This window comes from Pagrus major, chromosome 20, assembly GCF_040436345.1.
Source record: "Pagrus major chromosome 20, Pma_NU_1.0".
Taxonomy (NCBI): domain Eukaryota; kingdom Metazoa; phylum Chordata; class Actinopteri; order Spariformes; family Sparidae; genus Pagrus; species Pagrus major.
Genome location: NC_133234.1, coordinates 15190997 through 15204345, shown reverse-complemented (window position 1 = coordinate 15204345; position 13349 = coordinate 15190997). Strand labels below are relative to the sequence as shown.

Here is a 13349-nt window from a genome sequence, read left to right as displayed (position 1 = left end):
TCTGAAAATCCATTTGAATTGCAATATTGAAGGTACAATACAAATAGAGATTGAATGAATGAATGCACGATTGATTGATTCTAGACTCAGAAATGCCAGGCTATACAGTATTTGTGTAATTTTAAATGCAAAATGGTTTCTAAACCAATCAGAAAATTTAAAAAACAACCAAAAAACAACAGAATTTTTCTCATCCAATTCAATACCGTTTAACTTTAGATCATTTGGTCTAAAAAGCAGAACAATAGACAGCCTTGCTCTGTATATTTCATAGCTGCGCACATTATGTCAATAAGCGTTGCCTCGGAGAGGCAGACAAAAGTGTTATGTCTGTTCCAAGAGCAAGATTACGATGGTTTAACACTGGATCAATCTGCCAGAAATGAACAAAGCATCTATTATAACTCTTTATGTTATTACAAAAGCTGACTAAAAATAATTTTCTTGTTATTTCAGCTACTTTGGCTATAGACAAATGGTGCTATTATTTTTCAAAGGAAAAAATGACAGCTCTGGGTTTACAATTGTCCAGCTGGCTGATAGTGATAAAAACTAACCTCCTGCCTGTCTGCCTGTGATTCTTGAACAGAGCGTACACTGTATCAGTGCAGAGAAGCTCACAGACCCAACCCGATTTATCTGAAACTCTTACCATGGTGTAGTGTTTTATCTCAAACTTTGTAATGACGCAAGACAAAGCAACATATTTCCAACTTTGATCACTTAATTTCTTCATTAAAAACAAAGCTTTGATGTTTAGAAGTGTTTTGACTCCCTCACCACTTTCTAATTAGATTCATTAACGAAGTAACAGGCTACGAGGCATTTTGACAGCACAGGGGGGGACCTACGCCTGCATTCGCAGATATACAACCACACACACACACACACACACACATTCACATACACACACATACACAAAGAAGACACATGCATGCTCATACACTTGCACATGCATACACAAGCAAGGGAAGTGGTGGGAGGGGTTAGAAGATTTCAATAATCTTTGAGAATGCAATATTTTCTTTTTGTTCACTTAACCTCATGCTGATAATTGCCACCGGGAGCTGATAACTATTCATGTGTAGGTGACACTAACTGCATACTAATTCTGCAGGTGCAAGGATGGTCCTACAGTGACAGAACAGAGAGAGGGGGAGAGAGAGACAGAGAAGGGGGAGAAATTCTGCTCTCCACACAGTTGCTACAATGATTTAACATGATTTAACTTCCCTCCTCAGCTTGTTAACTGTTTTACCAGATTAGAAACCCACTGAGTGAAAATGTACAAACAGCAGGTTACAGCACCAAAACTATGCTTTGCTGGTGTTCAGCCTCAGTAAGCATGTTTGTGTGTTTGTATGTGAGTGCAAAAGTGTGTCTGTGCATGTGCATCCCAACATATTCAACCTTAATGCATACCGAATGTAAAAACCTTGTTTCATCCTGACAAACAAGAGGGAAATATTAGAAATGTACATTTACATATGTGAACACTATTGTGCATTAAATTCTGTGTCGAGTATGTAATATAGCCTCTTAAAGGAGACATATTATGCTCAACCTCAGGTTCATAATTTTATTTTGGGTTACTAGAAAAGGTTTACATGCTTTAGTGCTCAAAAAGCACATCAGTTTTCTCCCCCTGTTCAGAGCTGCAGCACTGTATTCCCCCTCTGTCTCTTTAAGTGCCTATGTCCACATAGTGGTCTTTTATTCGGGCAGAAAAGCGCTGGCGATGCCCTCGGGAGTGCTGGGATGAAGCACTTGTGCGCTGAGAGAAAAAGTGCTGCACGTTGGTTTCGACTGACGGCTGCTAACACTATGGTAACAGAGGGCTGACCACAGCTAGTAACAAACTTACAACACGTAGGGTGATAAAAGCACAACACTCACCAGCAACATTCAGTGTACAGACAATCTGCTCACCCAAACTGACTTTTCTGCCTCTGTTATGAGAGTTCCCATCTGATAAAGCTCAGGAGAGACAGACACAGCCATAACAAGCTTCTCCTTGATTTTCTGGATTACCAGGGCGATGGGTGACAAGTCCCAACTGATCAAATGAATGATTGGTTACCTGAAAGAAAGCGGTATTGACATCGCCAGCGTCTTTCTGAAAAGTTGAAAAATTCTGACCTCAAAGTGCTTGGAGGGGCAACACAAAAACACTATAGCTCTCTGAAAAAAGATGCAGATGCTCGCTCCTCATTAGAAACAATTTAAAAAAGACGCTGGTGCTCAGAAAAAAACACTATGTGGATACGGGCCTAGGCTCCCCAGCCAAATGCATAGTCTCCTCTGATTGGTTAGCTCACACATGCCTGACCCAGTGCCGTTAACAACAACAACAGAGCAGCTGTGCTTAATCAATTCTTACATCCCAAACTAGCTACTCTGCAATTATGCAAATGCGTGACTTTGTGACATCACACTACGTCACAAAGACACAAAATTAAAGGCGAGACTACTGACGAGGCGTTTCAGGAGCAGTGTTTTCTGTGGGAGAGAGGAGCTTCAGTTTGTGTGGACTTTTTAACTTTCAAGAACTTTTACACGTACAAGAACACACATATATAAAACACTGAACAAAAAGCATAATAGGTCTCCTTACGGAAAGTAGATGTTATTAAAAAAAAACAATGTCAACTACTATCGTGACAATATTGGCAAGGCAAGTTGAAAAACTGCACTGGGAATTGGCTGTTTGTAATAATGTGGACTTTGTTGTGAAGTTGGTAAACATAAAAAAAAGTTTTATTTTTGCTCTGTACTGCAGCCCATTGGATAGGAAAAAATGTACATTTACTGTAAAGGTTTAAAGTGCTGACTTTCAGCTATTATCATTCGATGATGCTTGTAGAGGCTTTTTTATGTATACCCCTGAGGGCAGAAATCGGGGTTACAGGTCCTACCACTGCTCACCCAATATGGATGTGAACAAGCCAAAACACACTCATAGCTGAAAGTCAGCACTTTAAGCTGAGCTGTTTCATTTGAAGCACAGCTTGCAGGACTACTGAGCCAAAACGGCAACAAAAAATGTGTCCCTGTGATCAGACTACTAACACTGTCAGAGTCAAACAATACACATGGAGTTAACATTTTCACTCTTTCATAAAAATGAAGGTAGTGTTGATGAAGGCATACTTGGCAAGCCCCAGTCTCTCTCTGGTTTTTAGGGTTTTTCATTTGTGTAGCACCATTTAAAAAACAACTTGTAATGCATATGCAATTTTTATTCTAATTCTATTTAATCTTTAACGATTCCCTCCACACACATATTCATTCTCATCAATGTGTGTCTGATGTGACGTTTTGCAAAAGAAAAATAACACTTACTGCATTAAAATACTTTTTAAGGATTAAAATCCGATTATCAGTGAGCACAGAGAAAATTGACACTTTCAGCGATGAATGTGAAGTCAGCCTTCTTGTGTCAAACTCTGCACATATCATTCTGCACAGTGAAGCTCAAACATCAAACTGCAAAAACATGTTTTTTGACTGGAGGGAACTTTCAAAATGCCCTGAGTATGATTTGACAAGCTCTCATGAGATTATTTGGTTGGTCTGGTGATCAGGAGTAAGGAAATGTTTTCTCACTGGGGGTTCCACCAACAACTGAAAGGGTTATTTTGAAGTTTTGTGGTTGATGGGCCATCATCCTCTACTGAGTCAAGTCTCTGTATCATGTCACACCTCACAGGTCCATGTTTTTTTCTGATAATTTCAGTTGCTACCTTCTATCTCTGATAGTGATATTAGACTGACATTATTTTACTATTCATATATTATTGAAAAGTTTTTTTGTTGTCTTTTGTCACATTACTTACTTACACCTTAGCCTGTTTGGTAAATGCATGCATATACTGGCTAACTATCAGATGGTAAAATTGTAGCTGCAAGCATTGCTGTGTGGCTGTTCAGCGCATAGCAGCTTTAACCTTTACCTACCCTTAATTAGGTAGAGCTACATCCAAAATGATTTTTACGGTGTAAAAAGATGTTTAAGGTTTGTGTATATGAAAATTCAATGTACACTTTTGCCAAAATACGTCCGTTATTATATCTTTTCTTTCATCGTCACTCTCTTTTTCAATATAGGACTCAATATTACCAACTCAGCCTTGCTCACTGCTCGAGGCCTATTTGTTGAAACCACACAAAACCATTAAGCTGCATTAGTAAGCCCTTAAAACCGCACTTGTACAATGGTTAGAATTATTCAATAAAGCTGGGATAATTAATTTAAATCCTGTAGTCTGTACTCTGTGTGAATACAACATGGAATTACGAGAACAAAAAACAAAAACTCTCTCATTCACACACGCAGACTAAAATACAGACAGAAAAATGTTACATTTAAGGTGCACCTGCAGCAAAACAAATACCCACAGAAAAGAACATTTACAGTGCACAAATTTAAAATGTGTGCATGCAGGTCTTAATGTGAGCTGTGTATTGATTAACGAGTGAAATACAAATACACAGATTTTCATGCACAATCACACTGACACCTTTAGCTGGAAGCCATATTACATATTCATAAATGCAGTATTATATGGCTGGCTGACATCTCTCTCTCTTGCCTCCAACCGCTTTCCTAAAAATAGAGAGGAGCTTTACTCTGCTCTGTGTTAAAGACAAAGCTTGACATGTTGAAATTTTGTCTGAAATAGTGGGAAAATGTCTGTATTGACACTGACGTTGCATATTACTCCCAAACAAGCTCATTAGGTTAGCTTAGTGGTGCAGGTGTTTGAATAAGGGATGCTAAAGGCAACTGGAATGTACATGCAGACAAATTTGTTCTATAAAATCAGCATCAAAGGTGGCATTTTTGTTGAATTTAATATTGAATATTGAGTTTTCACAGAGGCAGCTGGGTGATTCTTGTATGATGCATGACAGATGGCATGTGTGAAAGTGAACCGCATCACACTAAATGCCTTAACATTAACTCTGCATATAAAACTGCGGGATGCTTTGACGTGTGATGAAAGTAGACAAGAGGAGAGAAACAGGAAGACACTTAAAAAGGCAACGCAATCTGCAAGAGAGAATGAGGACAATGACACAAAACTAGTGCTTTCCTTCTAACTAGCAAAAAGCTCACTTTGATTCCTGAAGGTTGGACTCTGTTTCCGCTCAAAACACTCATTTTGAAACATCTGTAAAAATATGATGCTTACAAAGAACTCTCTTCTGCAATTTTCACCCAAGTCTGATGTCTTCAACACAGTGCCTGACAGATGTAACAAGCAAGCAAATGGAGGGAGACCAATTCACATCCTGGGGACAAATAGACACATTGAGTGGCTGATAAAAAAATCATAGAATCTACTGCAACATGGAAAAAGTAAAGCCAAATAAAAGATAGAGTACGACAGTAATGGGATAAAAAGAATAAGAACAAAAGTAAATAATAAAAAGGTTTGTAGGCTTAAGAAAAGATTAGATAAGACAGAGAATGACAGAGAGAATGACACATAAAGAATAAGAGAGATAATAGCTTTAGATTACAGGACCATTTCACATGTGACCTCACTCACACCCTGTGTCTACCCAGCCAATCACAGAAGAGAAAACCTGTGGTGACCCTGTGATCTTATAAAACAGGCACCAACTGGAAGAGTTATAATGATAATTTGAGAGTGAGACTGTGTCACTGTCTGCACATGAGGTAAAAGATTCACTGAGTTCATAGTGTGTGAGCGCTGGGTTTATTGGCATTTCGGGGCAACAGAGTGAATAAAAGAGTGTGTGAAGTTTACGTGCCGTCTTCACAAAAATATGATATCAATCCATCACATTTATTGCTGTTTTACATAGACATTTCTATAGCTAGAGAAAGAAGGGAAACACGTTAATGTATTCTTATTTTGTAAACAGCCCTCTATATGCTTTTTCACTGCCAGAGGCATGGTAGGGCCATTTTTGCAAAACTTGAAATATATTAAAGCGCATAAAGGAACTGATTATGAACTGAACTGAAATTACATGAATTAGCCAGCCCACCAACATCTGATGGTGTGTCACAGACAGACGGCAGTAGGGAAAACTACAACATCATGTCTGTATTGCACTGATTTGTGGGTAATTAAACATACTGTACAATATGTAACTCCTCTCTCTCACAAAAGACGCTTGCCAAGTGTTGTGTAGAGGACCGAGTGGAGCAGGACCGACTATACAGTCGGGTGCAGAACCAGGCCCTCTGGAGGAATAAACACCTGGAGTCACATTGGATTCTGCTCTTTTGGAATTGAAGTTGCATTTACCTTCACTCCTGTTTATTAACCTGACTGCAGCAGCAATATGCAGAGGTGACCTCCATTGTCAAGTGTTTCTGTTCTGTAATGTTGACTGCGCACTGGAACTGGAGGGGAAATATATTTTACTTCACAAGTGTAATGTTACAGAGAAGAGAGGAGAAAAAGAAGAGAGAGAACTGGAGACTCTGGTGAGGGCGGAATTGGTGTGTGCTGTTGCTCATTAATGTTTGCTTGTGGTGAACACACCATTACACAGCTACCCTTGCTGATAAAAATCTATCTGATGTGACTCAGCCTCACATGGTCATGTTTTGAACTTTTATTCATGTTTTAAGTTTAGTCTTGTTTGCCAATTTCTCTATCCCATAAGAAGTGACGGGCGACTGCATGCAAAATGCATTATTGGAAACATTTGGGATAGTGCAAGCACACAACTCAACAACATATATAACAAATGTCTCGTCATTGTTTCAGACATATCTTTAAATCTGTGAAGTCTGGTAAAGTCAGCACCCCAAGTGACTCTCTGGAAGTCTGCAGAAAGTCTGCTTGAGGGTCTTTGTGGACTGACTGAATTGTTGGTTTGGACAGCCCTCAGCACTCATACACCCCCCACCAATGCACCCACAAAGTCTGCAAGTCTGCAAGAGCTGTAAAGTCCGAACATTCGGAAGCAGCTCTAGGCTGGTCCTCACTTTATTTTCACTGTAATGGCCTCTACAGGCCGTTTATATACTTCTCTCAGTTTCAGACAGGTCCTCAGAAAAATGACAAAATGAGACAAAAAGCATACATGTGTCTCCTTCTGTGTGTGTGTGTGTGTGTGTGTGTGTGTGTGTCTGGAGCATCTGATTGGAGAAAATAATCACCTAAAAAATGTTTACTTCCCTGTCGAGTGAATTAAATGGAATTATATTATATGTGTCCCCACATTTTTAATGGTTTATGTTGATATGTGGTTGAACAATATTAAGTGCTCTTTGCTTTAATCCATCAGAGAAAAGGTAGTCATAACAGATTCTGTTTGTTGCATGTTAGACCCTATATTGATGCCATTTATTAATTTGCCAGATGAAAAACAAATCATCTGTCTTAGTCGGGAGGAGCAGCTACCATCCAAAATTTCAGATGTGGTGTGTTAAATAGAGATAGATGTCTCTCTCCTCCATAGAAATTTCACTCTTGCGACAACTAAATGGCTTCATTCTCACATTTAGACAGCGAGTATAAACTCTGTGCAAGTGTTTGTGTGTGGTTCAGTCTGATGGAGCGTGTGATATCAGCCGCCAGGTTTATTGGTGCTTTATTGGTAAGTTACAGCTCTTACAGATGGATGTTCAGGTAACCAGACATTTTCTCTCTTCTTCTGGTCAGAAAAGCTATTTCAAAACCTCTGCATTTACTGGGTCTCATCAACGACAACAACAACAACAACAACAAGACCACAAACACCTCTAGTTATTTACTTTTTAAGAGGAAACTTCAACTTCTTTGATGCTCAAACGTGAAGCAGGACTAGGCTTTGCGTTGCAATAATGAACAGCAGTGTATTAAACACAGAACACAGCAGCAACTAAGCTTCATGGTGAGATCCCTTTTTTCCCACATGCAGTTGGCTACATGTAATCTCTTACATGGGTGAATGAATAACAAAAATGTAAGTACATGTTGCACATCTAAATGAAATCAATTATTTAGGCTAGAAAAGCATGTTTAAAGGGCGGGTACATTATTGTTTGTGTTTTTGAGGTTTTTATATCATTTGGCAGCGTCCCAGATGTTTTCTATGCATTCATATCTGAAAATTCAAAATTTGGTCAAAGTTTTAAAGTCATACTGATATTTTATCAAGCTCTTCCAAAACTGTTTTCCAATGTGACACAACGTAGGTTTCTGCATGATGAATTTGCCACCAATAATATATAAATGCATATATATGTCTCCCTTGTTGAGCTGGGGAGTAGGTGCCAACTTTAAATAGCATTTTTACAACCAGCAGCCTCAAAATCCTGCATAGTATGCCTCGAAATGAAGATTTAATTATAATAAAAAGCATCATCTTCCACCACCAAGCACATATCTTCCAAGCTAAGACTGTCACACTGTCGAGAGCCAGAACACGTGCCATTCACAGGCACTTTGAAGAGTAAACATATTTGCGACAGCATAAGTACAGCTATAGCAATGTATAAAGAAGACAACACATCTTTAGATACACAAGTTGCTCATTGTTTTCAGTCGTATTTCTGGTTGAGTAGCTGCACAAACTGCGCTTCTTGACGCCACTGATCCATGAATGTGCCATTTGGAACAGATCTCTGGTACCTGTATGACTATGACGTTCTTCATGTTATCGCCAGTAACAGCAGGTGTTGCCACCTGAACTGATATTTTGGGGATTATAATACTATGCTTTGTGTGTGTGTGTGTGTGTGTGTGTGTGTGTACCTGTATTCTTCCTGAGTGAACACGGGAATGACAGAAGGTTGAAGGACTGTGATCTCCACCAGAGTTGCGTTCTCCTTGACAGGCTCACCATCATCATAGGCCACCACCACCAGCTGTCAATCAAACACACACGTAGGTTAAGACAGAGACACAACATTCGGCATATTTCCACATGATTGCTCGCCACATGGCTCTCTAGTGCTTATGCCTGCTAACATTGCAAAGATATCAGTTCACACCTTTAAACAGTCTGTTGACAGTGGAGACAGCTGCATGAACTGATACAGCTAATGCATGACAGGCTGATAATAAACCAAAATAAATGTCTGCAGCTTTGTTGTCCGTATTCTAAAAAGCACATTATTTGCATTGGGATTAGAGAACAGGAGGAGTGTGCATCCCACTGGTGTGCTTATTTTTTCCTGTTTAGCCTTTCTTCTTCATTTAATTGGGGGGCAACCGCGGTTAACCGGGCCCAAAGGAATCTTAATGAGGGATATACTTAAATATCAAGATGTTGAAATATTGTGTTTTCTTCCACTAATTTAGCCAGAAAATTGTAAATGATACTGCACCGACCTTCTTTATATTCATACAATAACTCAGGTTTTAACCAGAAACCCTCTAAATGTAAAGATAACTTCAGAACTTTGTTGGGTTGTTAATTGCCTTGAACTTAATTGTTTGCTTTTAGGTATAAACCTGTTTCTAGCCCTGCACACTTGCTCATGCATGCAGAGTTGCTTTAAAAAATGTTTTTTTAAATTACCTGAAGCTGTGGTTCCTTTATAATGTCATGCAAGGAAATTAGGGAGACATTTGCTACATGTCACTGACATTGTCTAACTGTGAATGTGTCCTTGTAGAAATTATACCAGACAGTATTTATCTCAGTCATAATCCAAAAATTGTACATAGCGTTGGACTGATTCCATTTGTTTGAGTTATTGGGAGCAAATGAGGTAGAATTAGTCCCCTGAGTGACATCTTCAGAGGACGCTGAATCCTTGTTGTGTTAATTAAAGCCCAATGAAAAGATGAAATTATCATGGCCCAAAGCCCCACTGAGGGTGGTAGCGGGGAAAAAGCATTTTTGAAACTAATAAGCTACTGCGGTATACTTTGTGCAGTGGGTAGGGATTTATGATAGTGCTCTGTACAAAGACACCTTTCTGTACACAAATGCTACAAGTACAATCTGAGAGTGATGATCAAATAAATTCTTAATGACTCCGATCATGTGATGTTGTCCCAATCCTCCACCCACAGAATACCAACATCCAAAAGCTCCAGCAAAGCAGGGATGCATCAGATAAAACCTCCAGTAATGATGTCTCTGTTGGACTGCAGCCCCAGTGACAATTTTTACAGTTTGAATGGATCACATTATACAGTAGATACTGTATAATGTAAATATACAGTAGACTCACTGTCACATGACCATTCAATACATTGAATACATTATTATCTGATGGAGTTCTGTATAAATCCATTGTACATGTTTTATACTGTCTATAAGGCAAATTTAAAGGTCATATTGACAAAATTTTTACACAGACAAATCATTTAAAAAAAATTATACAACTACAGAGCTCGTCTTTTCCTTTGAAACATTATTATGATTGTGAATCAATAATTTTAAAATGTTTAACGGGTCCAAAATTATTGTTTTGTTTATCCCTAAGTAAGAATTCTGACGGTCAGTTACAGCTTCTAACATAGTTTGTGAGCCAACAACATAACGCCCTTGGTATCACATGGTATCCTTGTTTTGTCAGCGATCAACAGTCTTGGAAGTTGCCACCTTTTTTCCATCAAGATCCATGCATTATTCCCTAAGAAATTAACAGAAACGTTGAAAAACACCCTATCTCTGTATGTTTAAAAATCACTGATCTTGGCCCCATCATTTCTCCTACATTCATGGAAATGTGTTCAGTAGGTTTTGTGTAATCTTGCTGACAAACCAACCAACCAACTGACAAACGGACACAGGCGAAAACATACCCTCCTTGGCGGGTTGTCATACCTGTTCTTGGTGCAATTTTGTTATCAAAAGCCCAACAGCCATCCAGTTGTGGTCATTGTCATGTATATAATTTTTAATTGGACAGAGATTTTCAGCTCTTGTCACTAGTTGGACTTTTACATGTATAGCATTATTAAAACATTTAGGTTTCAATGTTCAGTATCATAAAACCACAATACACAATAGATATGGAAATACAATAAAATAAGCTTGCAGCAACACACATGCCACAGTACATTAACACACATCACAATACATCAATACACATATATCCTGCAACAAAGTACAATAAGATAACAATTTGGGCAACAAACAATATATACATTATGGATTACTGGTAAACTGTAAGTTAAACTGTGTGTGTGAATACTTACACTGAACTTCAGGTTTGGCTCCTCGTTGAGGTTTACTCTGGTTACCACATGTCCGGTCTTTTCGTCCACACCAAATATACTGGCAGAATATGGATAAGCCTCCTGGTCCACTCTATAGCGCACTAGTCCTGCTGGGGTACCCTATGACGAGAAGAAATATATTAAGGATGACAGACTGAGATGAATGTGGCATAAGGATATAAATAGATGTACAAATATCTCTTGGTAGGTTGGAATGCTGCCACTCTTAGACATTTTGCAAAGTAGCATCAAATTAAAAGCATACTGTTGTAATGAGTGTGTAATGAATGTCACAGTATTTAACATCCAAAGCAATTAGCTTGGTCAAAAAGTGAGTCCCTGTCCAAATATACACACACACATCATCATTTGGGGATAGATATAGTCCGAGTTTTGTGACTCAGATGATCATAAATTAATCCCTCTAGTGTTGAAAAAATGAGCAACCATCTGTTTGTATGCCTAATTTGATTCAAAATGTCAGGAAATACATAAAATTACATTATTTGAATCACATCTGTTAAAGTGTTACCCACTCTGGATCAGGATGAAGTCTTTGCTTTGTGTCATAGTTTGGGTTTTTACTTCAGTTATTTTTCCCTTTTATTTTGTAGGTTGTCCCCTCATGTATGATGTTTTGTTTTACACTTCCTTTCTTTGTCTTCTTCCTGTCTTTTTTTTTGCTGATTACCTGTACATGTGCGATGTATTTTGGTAGCCACGAGTTGTGTTTCAAGGGACGAGGTGAAACACTGCCCACTTCTCATTTGCATAAAGTTGAATTCTGGCTACTTTATGGAAATCAGGGGTGTCTGGAAACTCCTGAAAGACTATAAAAACTAAATATTGTCAAGCTAAAATGAAGACAGATTCTGCAACTGCATGGCTTATAGGTGTCGGTTTGTCTATGTTTCCAGTGTCTGTGTTTGCTCCTCACATTACCTCTGTGTTCCCACCTTTGTTCCCTGTGGCTTTCTGGTTTGCTCTTAGTCTTGTATTCTTAGTTTAGTCATGGATTCTCTTTTGCCTGCGTTTTTGTTGCCAGCTTATTGTCGCCTGCCTTTTGATTTTGGGATTTCAGCTTTGTTATTAAAGCTCGCCTTTTGTTTTCTAACCCGCCTGCCTCTGTGTCTACATTTGGGTCCGAACTTTTTGGCAAACCTTAACAACTTGTCTTCATCAAGGATATAATCTGAGTTATTCTAACATGTCTTACACTGCGACCATCAGTATATAAGACCAGGGTCTCATGTTTAAGATACAGTTGCAACAAAGCCACATTGCCAGTAAATCGAAAGGTATCCATGGCCATATTTCTTTCAGAAGTTTCTACCGCAACAGCAGTAACAGATTTATTGTCAGTATTATATTACGGGTTTAAAAATTAATCTCTCGAAATAGCATTCAAAACAAATGAAGTGTAAGAACAATATTGATTTATTAAAATAATATACAAGGTAAACTGTCATTTCTTCTGAAATGAGTTGGATCTTGTCGGAGCACTGCAGCACTTCAGAGCTGTCAACTCCTCTGTAAGCTTTCATTAAATAACAACTCACCGTGAGTCAGCAAAACTTCACTGTGACAAATTCTTATAAAGACTTGTACTTGAGAGGGAAATTTGCAGTCTGACGATTATAAATGACACTGACACTCAAATATTATAGATATATATAGAGAGGCCTATATCAAGGGCTGTTAAGGTGCTATTTAGTGCCTTGTTGGAGCACTGGGAGCCTTTAAAACAGACAGCCTGGACAGTATTATGTTACTTTTTGACCCAAGAGAGTCTAGTGAGATGCTTAAACCTCAAGTCTGCATCAATTCTGCTGATGTAGGAAGACGGCCAGCACATTAGTAAAAGGAGCATGGGGCTTTTAAAGATGCTTGTGGGGCAACATCGCCGGTGTGGAAGATTTCACTGAGAGATGGCGGAGTGAAAAATAAGATCATGGCTTCTTGAGAAGTAATGCAAAGTAAAGATACTTTTCTGTTTCGCTTTCCTTTTCATAAATATTTATTTGGTGATTTAGCATACAGTAAAATTGCACATTTACCAGTTGGGTGATAAAGAGGAGAGCTATTTTTCACACAGCCAGATCTGCATCTAAACAAAAGGCTGTGTGACTCAGCAAATCCACATAGGCTATATTCACACTGCACTTAGAGCCCAGTATGAGCTTTTTACAGCCTTTAAAA

General features: G+C 38.6%; 1 protein-coding gene across 1 annotated transcript in view; it reads right to left on the bottom strand.

Annotated features, from left to right (window-relative positions):
- Positions 1–13349, bottom strand: part of LOC141015507 (protocadherin-15-like) — a 169969-nt gene that overhangs the window by 62545 nt on the left and 94075 nt on the right. Inside the window, exons 24-25 of the mRNA XM_073489602.1 lie at positions 11130–11270; positions 8727–8839 (exon numbers count right to left, since the gene is read on the bottom strand). Coding sequence (XP_073345703.1) covers positions 8727–8839; positions 11130–11270 — 254 coding nt within the window. The remainder of the gene's footprint in view (positions 1–8726; positions 8840–11129; positions 11271–13349) is intronic.